Here is a 22,234-nt window from a genome sequence, read left to right as displayed (position 1 = left end):
CGAAGAATATGTGTAAAATGGATTTAGCCCGGACGGGTAATCCGAATTAGGGTCTGAATTTAGCCTGGACTGGTAATTCAGATCCAAGCTCATTAGAGTAATTGTCGTTGCAGGGGATTTAGCCTGGACTGGTAATCCCGACAATACTCTTTGAGTTTATATTGCAGTGGATTTAGTCTGGACTGGTAATCCCGCTGCAAGGTTGAGGTTCGCAGGAGTGTGCTCTTTGAAATGGAAATGTGCGCACATGAATATGAATTGACGGACCCGGAATTGTACACTAAAAGTGTACCTCTGAAAATCCATCGAAATTCCGATAAATTCAACGGGATAAATATGAAAAATAATAAGGGAATGAAAATCATGATATTGATGAGTACATCAATCATGGTATATATATTATTGATACATGGAAATTATTATACTAACTTGAATGTTGAGTTTGTGCATGTTAGGGTAATAATGCATTGAATGGATATATGAATGTTTATTATATTGTATTGAAAATATTAGGTAAGTATAATTCTTGTTACATGAGCTTACTAAGCACAAAGTGCTTACCCCGTTTCCTTTTTCCCTGTTTTGTAGTGTTAAGAGCTCGGAGGTCGAATTTGGTCGGAGACACATCACACTGTCAACCTCAGGATTTCGGTATATAAAGAAACTTTATTTTGGAAATCAATGGCATGTATAAGCTAACAAAGTAAATGTTAACGTGAAATGAATGTAAAGTTAGCCATTAGTATGGTTAACAAACCTGGTTATAAATATGTGATGACGTTATCTTATATAAATGCATGAATCTATCATGAAAATATGTTGAATTGATTTGGTTGATATGGATTGGTCTCGATTTAATATTACAGGGAAGGTTAGATATTTATAAAAGGGCTATATTGAATATAAAAAAAAATTAATTCGTAAACTCCGGTAATGCCTCGTACCTTATTTCGGCAATAAATACGGGTAGGGGTATTACATTTATTGGTATCAGAGCTACGGTTTAGCCGGTTCTAGGACTGATGTAGCAAATACGGGATTAGCTATACATGCCATTTAAATTATTATTGATAGTGTGATATCTCCTGACCATTTAAAATGTGTTTTTCTTATAGTAATATCATCCGACCGAGCTCAATCTGAGGAAGCTGGGAGTCATGCTCCGGCTTCAGTATAAAGAGAAGAAACTAGCAGTAGAAGGCCCGAGACAGAGGGTCGAGGGGAGGAGGCAAAAACAGCCTTCTTTCAAATGATGAATGAATGGTTTAATCAATACTTAAGAACTAACCCTGTAGTGCAGCAAGTTCAAGCTCCCCCTCCTGCTCCTTCACCGGTTCCCGAGATCCCATAAGGTACAGGTACTGAATCTGTCAGAAAAGGGAAAGCTCTAGTAGATAAAATTCAAAAATATGGGGCCGAAGAATTTCGAGCAACAGTTGATGATGATTCCGAACGGGCTGAATTCTGGTTAGAAAATACTACTCGGGTTCTGGAAGAATTATCTTGTACACCAGAAGAATGTCTGAAATGTGCCGTCTTACTGCTAAAAGATACAGCTTACCATTGGTGGAATACTAAAGCTTCAGTTGTATAAGCTAACAATGGCATGTATAAGCTAACAATGTCTGAAATGTCTGAAACTTTATTTTGGAAATCAATGGCATGTATAAGCTAACAAAGTAAATGTTAACGTGAAATGAATGTAAAGTTAGCCATTAGTATGGTTAACAAACCTGGTTATAAATATGTGATGACGTTATCTTATATAAATGCATGAATCTATCATTAAAATATGTTGAATTGATTTGGTTGATATAGATTGGTCTCGATTTAATATTACAGGGAAGGTTAGATATTTATAAAAGGGCTATATTGAATATAAAAAAAAATTTTAATTCGTAAACTCCAGTAATGCCTCGTACCCTATTCCGGTAATGAATACGGGTAAGGGTATTACATTCATGTAGCTCATTCGCCTATTCATGACTTCTCAGTGGCCTTTTTCTATGTGGGGCATGGATGTTATAGAGCCAATTTCCCCAAAAGCTTCTAATGGACACCGATTCATTTTTGTGGTTATTAATTACTTCACAAAATGGATAGAAGCCGCTTCGTTTGCCAATGTGACGAAGACTGCAGTTTGCAGGTTTTTGAAAACAGAAATCATTTGCCGATATGATTTGCCTGAAAGAATCATTTCAGATAACGCTTTGAATCTGAACAACAAGATGATGAAGGAAGTGTGCGAGCAATTTCAAATAAAGCATCATAACTCATCGCCCTATCACTCGAAAATGAATAAGGCTGTTGAAGCGACCAATAATAGTATTAAGAAGATTATTGGGAAAATAACCGAGACATATAAAGACTAGCACGAGAAGCTACCATTTGCTTTGTATGCATATCGCACATCTGTGCGGACATCTACGGGAGCAACTCCTTTCTCTCTGGTCTATGGAATGGAAGCTGTGCTACCTATCGAGGTTGAGATCCCCTCTCTACGAGTCTTAATGGAATCGAAACTAGAAGAAGCAGAATGGGTTCGAGCTCTATATGACCAGTTAAACCTCATCGAAGAAAAACGTCTAGAGGTAATTTATCATGAACAGATGTACCAGAAGAGAATGATCGCGGCTCATGATAAGAAGGTACGACCAAGAGAATTCCACGAAGGAGAACTTGTGCTGAGAAAGATTCTCCCAATACAAAGAGACCTGCGAGGAAAATGGACACCGAATTGGGAAGGGCCATACGTCGTAAAGAAGGCATTCTCGGGTGGAGCTTTGATTCTCACTGAGATGGATGAGAAGGAGTTACTGAATCCAGTAAATTCAGATGCTGTGAAGAAATATTATGCTTAAAAAAAAGAAAATCAACATAAAACTCGAAAATGGCATCTTAAAAAAGAAAAAAAAAGGATCAAGGTGAAAACCCAAAAAGAGCATCTTGATTAACACAAAAGATTAGGATGAAAACTCGAAAGGGCGTTATAATGAAGCAAGCACTGACTTAAAAAGCAAGGCGTTTTGAATGATGGGTCAAACAGCGAAACTACAACATTTGAAGCATTTTTCAGTAGCTCAAAATCTTCTACGCAAGAAGTCATGCTTGGAAAGATTCTTGATAAGAAACATGGAAGAGTTCATGTGTTGAATATCTAGAGAATTTCTATCCGTTGAATGCGATCCCTTTTCTCTTTACGAAACTTTTTCACTATCATTGGTTAATTTTCTTTGCTACTACCTAACCATTTTCATGCATCTCATTATGTCATTTATTTACATGATAAATAGTGAAATGACATACTCTAAACAAAAGAAATGTTAAGCATTACCCGGATAAGAATTCGATAAGTACAAAAACCTCAAAGCAAAGACAAAGTTCAACTAGGGGCAAAAGAGCGATATCTGAGAAACGCAGATTATTCGTGAAGCTTGAGGACGAGTACAAGGCCTGAAGAGAAAGTCAAGAGTCAAAGCAATGAACGCAGATCATCAAAAATCATGACAGAAAGGGACCTACGACAAACATGCCTGAGAAGCATAGCAAAATCATGTAGGCATAAAGGCATTTAAGACAAACATATGCATATCATGATTACATCATGCATGACATATACAGGTATTCCAGTAGAGCAAAAGGATGTGGTGGTAGCTGTACTGAATCAAAGGAAGAGACACCTGAGTTCCACCAGATGACATCTTTTGGTATTTTGATGTTTTTATTTCTGTTTTTCAAAAAAATCAACTCATATTGCGAGAGGTGAGTTGAGCCTCAGGACACGCTAAGGTAATTTCAATTTTTGTTTGTCAAAAATCAACTCATATTGCGAGAGGTGAGTTGAGCCTCAAGACACATTGAGGTATTTTCAATTTCTGTCTTTAAAAAAAAATCAGCTCATATTGCGAGAGGTGAGTTGAACCTCAAGACGCTGAGGTGTTTTCCATTTTTGTTCTTCAATTTCTGTGTTTCAAAAAAATCAACTCATATTGCGAGTGGTGAGTTGAGCCTTGACTCACACATTGAGGCATTTTCAAATTCTGTTTTTCAAATTTTTTTTTCAAAAAATCAACTCATATTGCGAGAGGTGAGTTAAGCCTCAAGACACGTTGAGGTATTTTCAATTTCTGTCATTTAAAAAAAAATCAACTCATATTGCGAGAGGTGAGTTGAGCCTCAAGACGCTGAGGTATTTTCAATTTCCGTTTGTCAATTTATTTTTCAAAAATCCAACTCATATTGCGAGAGATGAGTTGAGCCTCGGCTCACGTGCTGAGGTATTTTCAATTTCTGCTTTTCAATTTCTACTTTTCAAAAGAATCAACTCATATTGCGAGAGGTGAGTTGAGCCTCAGGACACGCTGAGGTAATTTTAATTGCCATTTTTCAAAAAAATCAACTCATATTGCGAGAGGTGAGTTGAGCCTCAAGACACGTTCAGGTATTTTCAATTTCTGTCTTTCAAAAAAAAATCAAAAAAATCAACTCATATTGCGAGAGGTGAGTTGAGCTTCAAGACGCTAAGGTATTTTCAATTTCCGTTTGTCAATTTATTTTTCAAAAATCCAACTCATATTGCGAGAGGTGAGTTAAGCCTCGGCTCACGTGCTGAGGTATTTTCAATTTCTGCTTTTCAATTTCTACTTTTCAAAAGAATCAACTCATATTGCGAGAGGTGAGTTGAGTCTCAGGACACATTGAGGTAATTTTAATTTCTGTTTTTCAAAAAAATCAACTCATATTGCGAGAGGTGAGTTGAGCCTCAAGACACGTTGAGGTATTTTCAATTTCTGTCTTTAAAAAAAAAATCAAAAAAATCAACTCATATTGCGAGAGGTGAGTTGAGCCTCAAAACACTGAAGTATTTTCAATTTCCGTTTGTCAATTTATTTTTCAAAAATCCAACTCATATTGCGAGAGGTGAGTTGAGCCTCGGCTCACGTGCTGAGGTATTTTCAATTTCTGCTTTTCAATTTCTACTTTTCAAAAGAATCAACTCATATTTCGAGAGGTGAGTTGAGCCTCAGGACACGCTGAGGTAATTTTAATTGCCATTTTTCAAAAAATTCAACTCGTATTGCGAGAAGTGAGTTGAGTCTCGGGCCATACGCCGAGGTCTTTTCAAATTCCGTTTTCAATTTCTGCTTTTTCAATTTATGCTTTTCAAAAATCAACTCATATTGCGAGAGGTGAGTTGAGTCTCGGGCCACATGTCGATGTCTTTTCAAATTCTATTTTTAGTTTCTGTTTTTTAATTTATGTGTTTTAAAAAAAAATTAACTCATATTGCGAGAGATGAGTTGAGCCTTGGCTCACGTGCTAAGCTATTTTCAATTTCTATTTTTAATGTTTAGTTTTAAAGAGTCAATTTATATTGCGAGAAATGAGTTGAGCTCAGGATCACATGCCGAGTAAAGAATAAAGATTGGAGCTGATTGAAGACACCAGATCTTTTCTCCCTGAAGTTGCAGTGAAGCTGATCGAGAATATCAAATCTTACCTTTCTGAAGTGGCAGAATAGAAGACCACAAACCTTATCTCATTGAAGCAATAGAAGAGCAGATTGAAGTTGTAGATCTTATCTTCCCGAAGTTGCAGTGAAGCTGATCGAAGCCACAAATTTCATATCCTCGAAGTTACTTTGGACTAGATTAAAGCTACGAGGCATATGTCAGAAGATGTAGTGGATTGAACCAAAGCTACAAGATGCGGTGGACTGGAAAGAGACTACCTGAACAAGAAGAGCACTAATGAAGTCAAGACTCGGCAAGACGGAGCAAAATTGGCCTTTCATTATGTCTTTGCTCTATTCCCGTTACACGACAATGAGCAAATAGGGGCAACTGTTGTAGGCCAATTTTGGCCCATTTACAACTTAAACCCCAATAACCCAATTTAACCCAAACTAAATTAAACCCAAGCTACCTCAAACCCAAAACAATTCAGACCCAAAACCCTAAGCCCAAATTAAAATAAAAAACCCTAACCCACAACCTAAACTTTTCTCAACTAAATCCTAGCCTTTGCCACCACCAACTCCACTAGCCACACTTGCTCCACCACCAACTCCACTAACCACACTTGCTCCACCACCACTTGTACCTACAAATGAAGATAAAAAATAAAAAATATTTTGTAAATGGCTATATAAGCCTTCTCATATTTTGTATTAAACGGGGAGGAGTAAGGTTTTTTTTTTAGAGAAATTTTTGGGAGAGAAAGTTATTGTAAAGGCTAGTTTTTGGAGAGTCTAGTTTTTTTTTTTGAGATTAATCAAATATCAAAGCAAAAGAGGTTTCTTTGTCTATTCTCGTTTTAAGTTCTTTGTTTGCTTATTGTTTTCCTTTCAGTTTTATTTTGTTTCTTTTATACGAAAGTAAAAATAAAAGGAGGAAGCTTTTCCATTTTTACCGAAAAAGTTTTTTTGAGGTCCGGCTGCCATGTACGGTGGCACCGACGGCGGCTGGCGGCGGTCCGGTGACCGGACGGTGGCCGGCCTTGTGGCCGGAAATCACCCTCTCTCACTCTCTCTCTTTTTTTTGTTATTATTATATTTCTTAATATTATATTATATATATTCTTTTAATATATTAGGTATATTCTAAATTCTGTATTACGTACATATATATATATTATACTATTTTATGTATATATCTTTAATACTATATTATTTATATATATATTTTACATGTTATCTTATGTATATATTTTAATTATATTATGTATGTATTTTTTACACTATATTAGGTACATATTTTTAATATTATCACGTATTTATTTTTTATATATGTACATATTTGTGTAGTATTATTAATAGTATTATTTTTAAACATCATTATTATTTCTAATATATATTATGTACACTTTTTATTTTTATTTTATTTTTTATTTGTCAATATTAATTATTATTCTAATATTTTGATATTTTAATATTTTATATTTTATATACTTTATTATTCACATCACTATTCGCATTTTTTACAATAATATCCTTAGATTTTTTTTACTATCATTTTAGAAATTTTTTACATTTTAATTTTAAGAATAAGGCAATGTACCGATTTTAACATTAAGTCATTGATTTCATCGCTATGTTGGGTGAAGTTAATCAGCTCGTGTTAAAAACGAAACATCCATCTAAAAAACCAAAAACTTACAACTTCTCATTTCCTTCAATCGGATCACACTTAAATGTCAAATTGAATTCGTATTTTTGAAAATCAAGACAACACGTGTTTAATAAGATACCAATTTTGGGCGTCGCGAGGGTGCTAATACCTTCCTCGCACGTAACCGACTCCCGAACCCAACGTTACTCTGGCTTTTGACGTAGACCTAAATTCGGCCTTTTTTGTGCAAGAATAAATTTTCTTTTCTAAAAAAAGATGATTTATTAGGTGTCCGATCACACCTAGAAAAAAGATCGGTGGCGACTCCCTTTTTTAATAAAATCAAAAGTCGGTTTAAATTTTCAAATAATCGCCTTAATTAGCGACCGAAAGCGAATTTTTTTACGCCGCTACAGGCATATTTACCTATTTATTCCTTTTTATTTTCTTTAATCTATAATTAAACTTTCACACTTATTTCAATCTAATCCTTTTTCCTAATTACTTCTAATTAAGTCGAATTCACCTAATCAAAACCTAATTAGACACACAACTAACTTCGTAAATATTTATAATAAATATTTACAAATCTGATTTATCGGAATGGAGTCCTGAGAATGTATTTTTTTCTTTCTTTTCTCTTTTTATCAATTTAACTATATAATCAATAAAATTTTCTTATCAAAATTTTCATGCAGTATTCCTATCGTAATATAGACTATGCCACAATATTGAAATAAATTTTCTTTTTAGATCGGATTTGTGGTAACGAAACCACTATTCCGATTTTACTGAAAATGGGTCATTACAATCTTTATCCTAATTATCAGGTTGAGCATCTGAATCATTCCTTTTCTGATTACTGTCCCATTCTTTTGGACATGAGGGGAAAGCAAAGGAATCCTTGGTGTTATAAAGAGAATATTTTCCGTTTTGAGGCCAAATGGTGTTTGGATAATTCTTTTGAGGGTGTTCTACGTAGATATTAGAATGAATTCTCTGTTACTATTCTTGGAAAACTTGAATACTTGAGCTTGCAGCTTCAAAAGTGGAGTAAAGCCAAAGCAAGAGAAAATATGTCACACCGAAGGGAGGTTGATGAGAAGCCTAGTTATCTTTATAATCAGGACCCTTCAGATGATATTTTGGCTGAAATTGTTGATATTCAATTGGGGCTGAATTTAGAGGCTGATCAGGAAGAACTCTATTGGGAACAACGTGCTCGGGTCAATTGGTTGAAGGATAAGGACAGAAATACCAGCTTCTTTCATAAAGTAGCTGTCCAACAAAAGTTACGAGGCAAAATCAAGAAACTGGAAAGGGTGCACAGTCAGAAAATTTCTACGAATGAGGATATGCTTAAGTTAGCAACAAATTTTTTTGGTCAGCTGTTCTCGGCCTCAAATTCAGGTGTTGATGAACGTATTTTTGAGCTGGTGGAAAAGAGGATTACTGATGATATGAATACGTTCCTCCTTAAGCAATTTACTGAGGAAGACATTTTCAATGTTGTTAAATCAATGGCTCCGCTAAAAGCTCTTGGGACCGATGGTTTTCCGTTAAATTTTCTTTCGAAGGTATTGACACATTTTTGGAACTGAAATTTCTAAGTATTGTCTTGATGTTTTGCATGGTCATTCCGAGTTAGAAGTTATTAACAAAACACACATTGTGTTGTTTCCCAAAATTGAAAATCCAAAATATCTTTCACATTTTAGGCCCATTAGTCTTTGTAATGTAATTTACAAGATTATCGCAAAAGTCTTGGTTATTCGTATGAGTTCCATGTTGGGTTGTTGCATCAATGAAGCCCAAGGAGCTTTTATCCCAAGAAGACTTATTTCTGATAATGAGTTAATTGCTTACGAAGTTCTCCATTCTTTAAAGATGAAGAAAAAAAGGAAACATGGAAATTTTGCGCTTAAACTCAATATGAGTAAAGCGTATGATCTGAGTTGAATGGAATTTTTGGCTAGTATGATGACTCATATGGGATTTCTTGAGGATTGGATAATTCTGATTATGAGGTGTGTCTGTTCCGTTTCCTATTCGGTGTGCTTTAATGGGATGAATGGTGAATGGTTCTCGTCGTCTAGAGGGTTAAGGCAGGGCGATCCTCTTAGCCCATACCTTTTTCTTATTTGTGCTGAAGGTTTTTCTACCCTTATCTCTGAAGCAAAGCAAAAAGGCCTCATGAAAGGTGCTACTATTAGAAGGGGTAGATTTGTGGTTAATCACTTATTCTTTGCGGACGACTACATTCTGTTTGGGGATGCTTCTATTGAGGGAGCTATGGTGGTTAGAGACGTTATAAAGGAGTAAGAGGATGTATCGGGCCAGAGAATGAATTTTGAAAAGTCTTTGATCTATTTCGGGGCTAATGTTGATGCTCACACTAAGGACTCCATTACTAAGACCTTAGGTGTAAGGGTTGCTTCGAATCTTGAGAAATATCTAGGCTTACCTATGATGGTGGAAAGAAAGAAGAATTAGGCCTTTGCAAATTTTTTAGACCGTTTTAAGAGACATATTGTGGGATGGAATTTACGTTTCTTATCGATAGGGGGCAAAGAAGTTTTTGCAAAATCTGTTTTACAGTTGATCCCGATTTATGTCATGCAATGTTTCGTTTTACCTAAATCTTTATGTCGCAAACTCGAAGGCATCATGAACAAATTCTGGTGGTCTAATAATAAGTCGGCCAAAGGCATCCATTGGAGCAATTGGGATGGACTTTGTAAACTGAAAAGTATGGATGAACTGGGTTTCAAAAATCTGTTCTTGTTTAACAAGTCATTATTAGCAAAGCAGGTTTGGCATCTTTTATCCCAGCCCACTAGTCTATTAGCCAAAGTTCTTAAAGCTCGCTACTATCTTAATTCAGATATTTTAACAGCCACTGTAGGTTCTTACCCCACTTTTACTTGGAGGAGCATTTGCAGTGCTCGAGACTTAATTGCTGATGGAATTTTGTGGCGGGTTGGTAATGGTTCTTGTATCAATCTTTGGAATGACCGTGGCTTCCTGGCAGAGAGGAAAATAGAGTGTCAGTTCAATAAATTCATTCGCAATTTACGACTGTTAGCCATCTGATGGATAATGTTTTTAATACCTGGAATAATGAGTTGATCTTTAGTATTTTTTATGATGATCTGGCGAAGCGTATTCTTTCTATCCTACTCTCTGATTCTAGGTCGAAAGACATCCTGCTGTGGAAATTTGAAGGTTCTGGGGACTACTCGGTCAGAAGTGGTTATCGGGTCCTTGTTTCTGATTTTTTACAGAGAAATAATTACATCAAACCTAATCTGGTGGTTTACAAGGATTTTTACAATACTTTTTGGCCTATTCACATACCTACCGAAATCAAAATACATTTATGGAGACTCCTTAATAATTTTCTACCCCATTTTTGTAATTTAGCAATCCGATCCCTGTGGGTTGATCTGATTTGTCCTCTTTGCAAGAAGACTCCTGAGGATACGGATCATCTATTGTGGTCATGTGAAGTTCTTCGTTCAGATGGGTGTCTCTCAATATTCGAACTGCTCTTCCTAATAGTAGCTTGAGCTGCAAAGATCTCTTTGTTAATACTTTCTGTTTGGCTGATGAGCAAAACAAACAATTTATTGCTATTTCTATTTGGGCTCTATGGTTCAGAAGGAACAAGCTAATCTACGAACGTATTAATTTCTCTTTGCAGGATATTTTAGATTTTATTCGTGGCTATCAACAAGAGCTAGTCCAGTGTCAAGAAAAGTTAGGAGTTATTTACTCGCCACCATTAGAAAAGTGCTGGTATCCTCCAGGGTTAGGTGTTATCAAAGTAAACTTCGATACATCTTTTCAAAGTGAGGCAATAATTTCCATTTCAGCAGTAGTTGCCAGAAATCATAGAGGAGAATATATTGGGGCAGAGACTTATCTGTTTGATGATGTGGCGGATGCGTTCGTGGCTGAAGTAAGGGCGTGCGAGCGAGCGGTAATTTTCGCGATTCACATGGGCTTCCGTCGAGTGTTGGTGGAAGGTGACTCCTTGACGGTTATTAAGAAAATGAAGACAAGGGAAGAAGACAGATCTCTCATTAGATCTATCGTTCATCAGATTCATAAACTGGAAAACTATTTTGATGTAATAGATTACCTTTTTGTTCCTTGCTTGGCTAATGGCGTGGCCCACACTTTGGCCATGGAAGGACAGAGAAGTCGGCTTTCTGGGTTCTGGGAGACTGAAGTTCCAAGCTCTGTCAAACTGTTGATGGAGAAAGAACAGAGACTTTTGGTTCAGTGATTTTAAGTCTGGTATATTTTGCTTTGAATATGGAGAAGGTTCCTTGAATCTCCATGGATGGACTCCAAGCTATTGGGTTTCCCTCTGCGGTTGTTCTCTCTATTATGTGGACGGGGAAACTGTTTCGACTGATACTTTTGAAAGGTTATTCTGATTCGTCTCATGGCTTAAGGGGTTTTTGTTGGTTTTCCATTAATGGTTTTGTTTTTCTAGAGGCGGTTTTTGTTTGTCCGTCGGGCTTCTACTATGTTGTCTTTTCCTAGTTTTCTTTTACTGTTTTTTCTTTACACTATATTTATTGCTTTTCACTTGTATTTTCAGTCACCTTGAGCCACGTGATGATCAATAAATATCAGTCTTTAACTAAAAAAAAATGTGTAAGACCTATCTATTAAATGTGGAATAAACTTGTGCATGGTGATTAAACATGAATTAGGTATTAATGGATAAAAAAGTAATGGAATGGAGTTAACCTCGTCTAAATTGATAATATCACTAGTTTTAAACATGAATTAGGTATTAATGGATGAAAAAGTAATTGAATGGAATTAACCTCGTCCAAATTGATAACATCACTAGTTTTTGTTGTTAAAAGTGATACCATTAATTTTTTTTAAAAAAATTTAAGCTTTTATTATTACTAAACATATTTGACCAGATTTTTCATGTGACTTTGATTATGTACTCGCATTATCAATTTATATATATTAATAATATTATAATGTAAAGTATCCATATTATGTCAAATTAAAGAGAAGTATTAATTTTTTTTTTAAAAAAGGATTAAATTCTCAACTTAAACATAGTAAAGGGACTGCAACCATAATTAGACCTTCAGAAATTCAATTGATACTTGTTCCATGTAGACTTATTCAGGGACAAGCTACCAATCCAATTTAAAACCCATATTTCAAATTAAATCGAACTTGAACAAACATAAAACAGTTAATATCGTATATAGACCCGACCCCAACTAGCACAATCTGACCATTAACGCATCCAGTTTCACGGTATGAATGTTACTTCAAGCAATTCTCCTTAATTGTTCCAAAATTCTAGAAATCAATTTGCCATTACTTGAATGGTGGAACCCCTCGCAACCTCAACATAGGAAAGGACAACATCCATAATTAGACCTTCAAAAATTCAATTAAAACATTATTTGTATAGACCTATTTAAAGGACCAATTATCAATCTCTATATTTCAATTTAAATTGAACTTGAATAAATATAAAATGTACTAATATTATATATATACACCTGACCCCAACCTACCCAATCTGGCAATTAACTGTTCCAAAATTCTAGGAATCAAATTTGCCATTTGGTTGAATATTGGAACCCCCACCACTAGTAATATGAATTAATGTATTTTAGTCTTTGGTGAGGATAGTGACCTTTGAAAGCAGCTTTAATGAATGAATGGGCCAAGAAAAGAAAATAGCTTTACCAGCTTTAATTTAGTAGCCGACCCTCCACTCTTATTGGGTAATTGATTGAATGGTCCTCCGAATTCTCATAATTATGGATATCTCCAATTCTAGACCCCTATGCATTTTAGTCACTTTCATCAAACCTCAAATAAATAATCTCAGATCATTCTAGTCTTTAGTTAATTACGTCCTTTATAATTTCGTCATTTAAGAAAGAGGTGAAGCCTCATTTAGGCCATGAATTTGGTAATTTTTCCACCTTGGTCCCTAAGTTCTTTTGTCTATATTAGTCCCAAGGCTTGACAGTTTTTTTCTCAATTTAGTTCCTAATATTGGATTCCATCTAAGTGTGATGACGTGATACTTTGATATTGTACTATATCATCATTGCTTGAAAATTTTAAAAATTTTAATGACTTTTATAATTTCTTTATAATTTTTAAAAAATTTCAAGAGTGTCACATCATTACACCTTAATGGAAACCAAGCTAAGGAACTAACAGGAGTGAAGCCATAAAATTGTTTTAGGAGGGGCCAAAAATGAATAATTTTTTAGGGGGTAAAGTGTAACTTTACCATTATACTAACTTGTAATTTCCAAAAATAAAAGGGACTAATAGAGAATTTTTATTTTTAGTTTGCCCCCTCCCTCCGCTCCTTGAGATCAAATTGAGAAAAGTTGTCAAGTTCCAAGGATAATGTGAACAAAAAAAGTTTAGGGACTAAATTGAAAGAAAACTACCAAATTTAGGGAGTAAAAGTTGCTTTATCCTTTATATTTTAGAGAATGATGGTTTTTTTATTTATAAAATCAGTCTATTCTTTTGGTATTAAATGTTGACTCATTGTTGATGAAACTCAAAAATTTCTAGATTTATATCAAACCTTAAGCCTTAAGAATTAATAAGAATAAAAAAAAGTATTTATTGGTTTTTCTTTTTATGAATAATTTAAGAGTGGGGTAGGGGTGGATCCAATAATCTATGTAGTATATTTATTTGGAAATAAAAGTAAATTTATATTTATTCTCAAAAAAGGTAAAATTATATCTTGCATCCTAATTTTTTTAGAATTTTATATTTGGCCCCTAAAATAATTTTTCGTTTTAATTTTTTAACAATTCTTTTTCTTATTTAGCTAGACATATATAATAAGGACCTTTGATGGTCCTTTTAATATTAACAATTTTGGTACATTGATTTCTAATGATATTTTATAATTAAGATTAAATTAAAAAAATTAAGTGGATCTAAAATAAAATAAAATTAATCGAATCTATTTATAAGAATCATAACAATTTATTTAAGGGTTTTTTTTAAAAAAAATATGTATTATCGGTGTTACGATATTAATTTTTTTTAAAAAATTTTGTTAGGAGAATAATGCGCTTCGATACACTCAAATTCAAGTTATTTTTAGATTTATTTTAAGTTGGATAATATATTTTAAAGATTGATAATATAATAAGATCTGAAAATAAATTAAAACCATTATTTTTATCTTCTATCATCCTTTTTGGGATTAATTTAATTCCAAAATGTGAATCATTCAAACAAAAAGGTAATGACAAAAGAACATACCAAAACCCTGATTAAAAAGCTATTTAAGATAAGAAAAAGAAGAAATAATCCTTTAAATAATTAATTTCTGCTTGAGCCTTTGAATATATCCATTTTTTCATTTTGATACATGATTTTTTTTTGAGATTACCTAAAAGTAAAATTGCGATTGAGTACATGATACATTTTCATTGGGTGTCGAGTTAAAATGTGATAAAAATAATAATTAAAGTACTAAAACAGGACAAAAAGTACATTAATAACCGCTTACCTATGTTTTTCTTTTACCATTCAGTTGTGAAACGTTATAAAGTGGTCATTCAACTATGAAAAGTTATAATATTGGCACTCAACTATTCAATTTTGTCTTTTTGGGTTATCCATTTATCTTGAATTTTTGGGTATTCCTATTTTTATTTTAGTTAGTTGAGGACCAAAAAAGATAAAATTGAATAATTAGATGATTCTTTTGTAATTTTTTATAGTTGAATGATCAAAAAGGAAAAATGAATATAATTGTGTGACTAGTAATGTAGTTTACCCAAAAATATTAAAACATTAACAAATGTAAGAAAAATAATTAGTCCACATGCAAAGCACGTGGCAACAAAAATGTAAGAACACAACACCGCCACTATCGTCAGTTTTTGGTCTGAAACCAAACAAATTCAACTCCACCATACAAAAACCAAACTCTTTTTACTTCATTCATTCAAGTTTCTTCTTTTCAGTCTCACATTTCTAATCTCAGAAAACCATTTTTTTGCACTGATTTTCTTCATTTTTGATTCATCAAAAATGGCGGAACATGATCTTACTTCACCTCTCCTTTCCCCCCGATTTTCCGATCAACCCCAAACCGTCCTCGCTGTCGATGAAGATTCCGAACCCTCCGATCAATTTCCGTCCAATCATCAACCTCCCCTCCAAACGCACAACGAGGAGAAAACCACCCTCACTTCTCCCAACCCCTACGCTTTTCTCGGGTCGGATGGACACTCTGTTCCGGCACCGACAACCGTCGACCCGTTTCGAAACGGAACGCCGTTTATTTCTGGGGTTTACGAGGCAGTAAAGATCGTACTGTGTTTGCCGATAATGTTACTGAGATTGGTCTTGTTTGGGGCATGTTTGGCTGTAGGGTATATTGCTACTAGGATAGCATTAGAAGGGTGGAAAGATAAACAAAACCCAATGCCTAAATGGCGGTGTAGAATCATGTGGGTCACTAGAATTTGTGCTCGGATTATACTTTTCTCTTTTGGGTAAGTTTTAAAGATTCAAACTTTATTCATTTGAGTGAAACTTTTTAGTTCAAAGATTTGAGCTTTGTTAATATGTTTTTGTAGTTACCAATGGATTAGAAGAAAAGGGAAACCAGCTCCAAGAGAGATTGCTCCAATTGTTGTATCTAATCATGTATCATATATTGAACCTATATTTTATTTCTACGAATTGTTTCCTACAATTGTTGCTTCAGAGTCACATGATTCAATGCCTTTTGTTGGAACTATTATTAGAGCAATGCAGGTAACCAATAATCTTAATTGTTGTTGAGTATGGATCGGTTCTTTCGGGGACGACTTTGAGTGTCGTCTTTCAGGCAGTCGACCGGGACCCCTAACAATCAAAAGTATTGTCCCCGTGTTGAGGTTCTGTCATCAGTCTCCGCGGAGATCCGTGTAAGGATCACGTAGGGGGTGCCTTGATTGGTGGAGATAGATCCTTGCAAACTCGGGAGAAATGTCAGTATAGGGCGTGGGGAAGTACTTGATCACGGGACGACTTGAACCACCAACCAAGCCTTGGTTGGTAGTTCGAGTTGCAGGGGGCCCAGGTACCTCCGTTATTATTCAGACGTCCAATACTGACACCTCTCCCAAGCCTTGCAGGTACCTATCTCCACCAACCACAAGGCTTCTACCGTGAACCATACACGGCTCTCCATGAAGGCTGGAGACAGAACCTCAACACGGGGGCAATACTTTCGGTTGTTGGGGTCTGGGTCAGCTACTTGGAAGACAACACTTTGAAGGCTTCTTTCAAAGGAACCGGTCCCCCCCCCCCCCAAAAAAAAAAAAAACAATTGTAATAATCTTTTTCTATCCACTTGCTTTTAATTTGTTTTTGTAATATACCCTTCTTTTTTATCCATGGTAGGTGATATATGTTAATAGATTCTCACCGGCATCAAGAAAGAACGCTGTAAACGAAATAAAGGTAGAAAGTTTCTATTGTATCTGTTGTTTCAAAACTCGAGTCTGTTAAGTTCGAGTAGCATTGCTTTATCAATTTTATAAGCTATTTGATACAGAAATGTGTTTTCAAGGATTTGAATACAGAGAAGGGCTTCATGTGATAAATTTCCTAGAGTTCTACTATTTCCCGAGGGAACCACGACTAATGGGAAGGTACTTATTTCGTTTCAACTCGGTGCATTCATCCCTGGTCATCCGATTCAACCTATAATCGTTCATTATCCTCATGTACACTTTGATCAATCCTGGTAGGACTCAATTTCTTCGGTCTATTTTTTTTGTCCATGCACTTGCTAAATACTTTTGGTGTTGTCTTGTTTAGGGGGCTTATATCTTTGGCTAAGCTCATGTTTAGAATGTTTACTCAGTTTCATAATTACATGGAGGTATGTCTTCTAGCTTATCTAATTCAAAATTTCAATGTTGGGTTCCAAAGTCCGGTAAATTTTACGTTTTGATTAAATCTGATTCCCGGTTTTCTTATTTGACAGGTAGAATATCTCCCTATCATTATGCCCCCTGATAATGAAAAACTAAGTGCTGTCCACTTTGCTGAGAGGGTAAGTCTGTTCACGGTTTTCCATGTAGTGTCGGGTTTTCTAGATTATTGATTAATTCGTATGTTTGTCGCAGACTGGTCAAGCTATGGCAAGTGCTCTTAATGTCGTACAAACATCTCATTCGTATGGGGATTTAATGCTCCTAATGAAAGCTGCTGAACTGCAACAAGTGTGTGCTTCTCTTGGTGGTTTTTTTTTTACGACGTTTTAAGTGATAAAACTTATGTTAACTTTGTGAGGAATCGGGTCTCGTAACATGTGATTCATCTGAATATCTATTTGTTTTAGTGTTAATAATTCTTTTAACAAAAATTTTGCAGGAAAGGCCTTGGAGTTATATGGTTGAAATGGCCAGGATTGAATCAGTGAGTCCAGTTTGAAACTCTTATTTGTCTTTCCATAAAATACATTTGTATTTAAACTTGAACTTGATTTAACCTTGTCTAGATCGGTTTCTATGAAGTTGCTCGATCCCTCTCACTCGGTAAACATTTTATATCGTTTTTCAGATGTACCATATAAGCAGCTTGGAGGCCGTGGACTTTCTGGATAAGTTTCTTTCCATGAATCCGGACACTAGGTATCGCTAACGTATTTATGGTATTCCTTCTTGTTATCGAGCCAGCTCAACTCATAGAACTGCACCATCTCTAGTTCAGAAACACAAAGATATTTCGTTCCATTCTCTTTTAATAGTTTTTAATGATCTCTTCGTGCAGTGGCTGTGTTAAACTTCATGATTTTTCGAGGGGCCTACGACTAAAGGCATGTAAACTTTCTGAAGAGGTCAGTTGCCGAATTTCCTCAGTTTCGTGAAACGTACTTCCTTTGGTTTGTATCGTGATTATTTTCTCGTACAGATTTTTGGGTTCCTTGATGTGGAGAAGAATGGATCAATTACATTCAAGCAGGTAATGCAGCTGCAGTTTTACCTCCCTAGAATTTTCGTGCTTCTGTTTATTTATATCTTAATTTTAGCTTTACGCTACAGTGTGTTGCTAACCGGCCATGACCATGGCAACATTGCCATTACTCATAATGCTGCTATTATATTACCTTCGGTTGATCACTACTAGCTTGTATAAGCATCTGAATTCTCCCTGTTACGATAATTCACCTTAATATTGGTCCAAAAGACAACTCAAGCAATTTTTTCATCCGTAGATGGCTCATTGTACCGTTTTGTGTTCTTCCTGGCAGTTTTTAGTCGGGGTAGCTCATGTTATGAAGCAACCACTATTCATGCAAGCGTGTGAATTAGCGTTTGCCGAATGTGATGTTAGGGGAGATAACTACTGCATGAAGGAAGAAGTACGTGGTTCTTTCTTTTCTTTATGTTAGTTCGTATTTCGGTCTTTTCATCGGTTTAACCTTTGTGTATTTATGCTCGGAACGTTAGCTTAAAAACTTGTTTTTATTGCTTTTGGATCAGTTATCAAACATCCTTAGACATGCAGTTCCAGACTTGAATGAAGATGAGGTAAACAAAAGACTTGGTCCCTCTACTTTATAGTGTTATTAGTATATGTTCAAATTGATAACATTGTTGATTGTTGCCGATATTGTAAGGATTCTTACCATAAGAATGTTATTAATAGAAAAATTTGGGACGTACTAATAACATTATAAAAGTTAAAAGTTCCGTGGAGGCCATTATACTATGGGTTAGATTGCATTTTACTTTCTCTACTTTAAAAATGAGTAAATTAGTTTCTGTATGTTAGATCAAAGAGTAAACTGGTATTGTTAAAAAATCCATCTATTTCTACTGATAAAACTGGTCCTTGTACGGCAAAATGGGATTGCACATGTATTTCTCTTGGTATTGCATTAGTCATGTCAATTTTTAATTGAAGAAATAAATAAAATTTTTAGTAGAAAGGATTAGTTTGCTTTATGATCTAATGTACAGGAGTTAATTTGTTTATTTTTTAGTAAATGGGTAAAATGCAATATGATACCTAATATAAGGGCCTTTATAACAGAAAAACTTATCAATTTGGACTTTTAATAACATTATAAAAGGTAAAAGTTTCATGGAGGCCTTTGTACTATGAGATAAATTGTATTTTGCTTCTTTTATTAAATAAATGGGTAAATTAGTTCTAGTATGCAAAGTGGTCTTTTCATTAAAAATTTCATCCATGTTTATTGATAAAAATTTGTCCATGTACGTCAACATGATGTAAATATAGCACGCTACATGTAACTATTTGATTCCGTCAGTTTTTAATAGTAAAAATGATTTTCCCGTTATAAAACTATAAAAACTATATTGATCGTTGATGTTGTTTCTGGACTCAATCCAACCTATATATATGGAACCACGTGTACATGCAGGTCCATGGACTGTTGAGCCTATTTGATTCAAACACTGATGGGAGAATCAGCAGGGATGACTTCATTACCTGTCTGAGAAAAAACCCTTTGTTGATAGCATTGTTCTCACCCAGATTGCTGCAAAAGAACTTCTCCAGAGGTGGTGATAGAATGTTGGAGGATATTGTTTGATGGGGTGTATGTACCCTTGTCTTTTGCAATAGATTGTTTTTTTTTTTTTTTTTTGGTGTGCTATATTGGTGAGAAAGAGTTTCTGGTATAAACCTCAATCAATTCGGTAACATTTTATATGATCAAATATAAGAGCCATCCACTTGTTACATTTCTTAGTTAAAATATCTTTGTATTTTTCGGAATTTAATCATACTTTTAGACTTTAAAATTTAAGTTTAATTGTTAACATTAAAATTTGTCAGTTTAATATAAAAAAATACTTGTTAGGTAACAATGTGAATAAAAAAATGATATTGTGATTAATTTAAATTTAATAAAATAATTTTTATAAATGAAAGGATTAAATTTTAGATTTACAAAGAGTATAAAAATTTATTGTATATTTTATTTTATTTTTATAATGATTTATATTTGTGTTTACATAATAAGAACATGGGTTCGCATCTTGTCTTTTATCTTAAAACGTTTTAGTTATTTCGAATTTGGGTTATTTTTTGTTTAAGTTAGTTTTGATTTAGATTTATTTTAGGTTTAAATTATTTAAGTTTGAAATTCAGATCAAGTAAGCACGAGGTTGGATCATTTCGCAATCTAATCATTTCAAGTTATTTTAGGTCTAAGTTAATTTCAGGTTTAGATCATTTAAGTTTGAGTTAATTTAATTTTAAGGTGGACAAATTCGAAATATTTATCTTTTAAGTTCATCAAATTAAATAATATCATATTTAAATTGGAGTTAATTGAAATAAGTTTTCGAATTCAAATTTGTTGTACTCTGTTGCTCTCAAACTCCACCATTGCTTGATGGGGAATTGATTTTCAAAATTAATGTTGGTAGCTACACTTTATTATAATACATTTATGCATATACCAACCATTATGATTAGAAAAAAAAGTGGTACCAAACCAAGATTTGTACATAACCTTAAATACAAAATGAAGCAACATAGTGAAATTCAAATCTTAGTACTTATTAACATTGTTGATCAACACTTAATTAATTCAATCAATCCATATTTACAATTTGCATCATTTCGTCTTTATAATCCATTTAACCTTTAAATACTACAAAATTTGAAGCCATAAATATTTAAATTATATAGTACAAACATATACTTGCATTAATAATGATAAAAGGTTAAGGTGAAGGTACATTATTAGTCTCGTAAAAAATTGGAAGTAGTATTTATAAATCAATCGGTATATGAAACTGTTAGTAAAACTCGAACTTTAAATGCTTAACTAATTGAATCCACCCATATTAGCAACTTACATCATTTCTTCCTTACCATCCATTCAACCCCCAAATAGATAAAAGTGCTGTGGAGGTCATTGTATCAAGAATCATATTGTATTTTGTCCTCTCTACTTAAAAAAATGAGCAAATTAGTTCATGTACATTAAATTAAGGAGCAAAATGGTCCATTTTGTTAAAATTTTCATCCATTTGTATTGGTAAAAAATAGCATGACTAATGGAATAACCATATAGTTACATACGGCGTGCCATGTGTACCTTATTTGACGTTCACAGACGAGTTTTTAACAATAGAAATAAATCAAATTTTTAAAAGAATAATAAAGGCACTCTTTCTCCGAATAGAGTTCATTCATAATACTTTTATCCTAAATAATGTTAATGCACATAGTAGAAACATATAAATGCATAAATAGTGGCAAAAGGATGTGACAATTCCGGCTTTTTTATAAAAAAATCCAAAAATTTAATTAATTATCAAAATGACCCTTTTTTTAATTAAACACGAAAATAACCTAAAATCTACAATAAAAGTTGATGGAGTTAAAGAGTTTGGCCCCACCAACATGCCACGTCAGCAACCAAGAAAAAAATTAATTTTTTGGTAGAGCCATGTAGAATGGCACCACCTATATAAATACCAGGGAAATACTACAATTTCTAAAAATATGGGGGACTTTTAAAAAATTTCTATTTTCTGGTGGAGCCAATTCATTTGGCGCCACTAGATTCGCCTAACACTCTGTTACTTAAATATTAAATATATTATTTTTTAAATATTAAATATATTTATAATTTATAAAAATTATATTTAAAATTAAAAATATATTTAAAATATATATTTAAAATATTATAAAACAAATTTAAAAAATTTAATATTTAAAATATACATTTAAATTATTATAAAACTAATAATAAATTTGAAATGTCATATCTTTAAAATATTTAAATGTTTTATATTATTAAAAATATATATTTAATATTTAAAAATAATATTTAAAATTTTAAAAAATAATTTCAAAAATATATATTTAAAATTTAAAAATATATATTATAAAACACTTCAAATATACATTTCAAATTTTTTAAAATTAATAATAAATAAAATAAATAAAGATAAAGACAAAACTTAAAAAAAAGTATAAAAAAAAAGAAAAAAAAAAGAAGGACAAAAGTAAAAAAAGTAAAAAAAAAAAAGTACGGCTGGTGGCCCAAATGAATTGGCTCCACTAAAAAATAGATTTTTTTTTTA

The 22,234-nt window shown here is 33.6% G+C and overlaps 1 protein-coding gene across 1 annotated transcript; it reads left to right on the top strand.

Annotated features, from left to right (window-relative positions):
- Positions 1 to 15,037: 15,037 nt before the first annotated feature.
- On the top strand, positions 15,038 to 19,876 carry LOC107923551 (lysophospholipid acyltransferase LPEAT2). Its single transcript, XM_041082766.1, has 14 exons — positions 15,038 to 15,658; positions 15,743 to 15,923; positions 16,554 to 16,613; positions 16,736 to 16,899; positions 16,974 to 17,037; positions 17,143 to 17,211; positions 17,285 to 17,380; positions 17,532 to 17,576; positions 17,721 to 17,791; positions 17,931 to 17,997; positions 18,072 to 18,122; positions 18,412 to 18,522; positions 18,644 to 18,691; positions 19,552 to 19,876. Exons 1-14 carry the CDS (start codon positions 15,192 to 15,194, stop codon positions 19,720 to 19,722), a joined length of 1,665 nt encoding a protein of 554 aa, XP_040938700.1. The 5' UTR covers positions 15,038 to 15,191; the 3' UTR covers positions 19,723 to 19,876.
- The last annotated feature ends 2,358 nt before the right edge of the window (positions 19,877 to 22,234 follow it).

Source organism: Gossypium hirsutum, chromosome A12, assembly GCF_007990345.1.
Source record: "Gossypium hirsutum isolate 1008001.06 chromosome A12, Gossypium_hirsutum_v2.1, whole genome shotgun sequence".
In the NCBI taxonomy this organism is placed as follows: Eukaryota; Viridiplantae; Streptophyta; class Magnoliopsida; order Malvales; family Malvaceae; genus Gossypium; species Gossypium hirsutum.
Note: the sequence above shows the minus strand (reverse complement) of the source record. Positions and strands in the feature narration are given on the sequence as shown.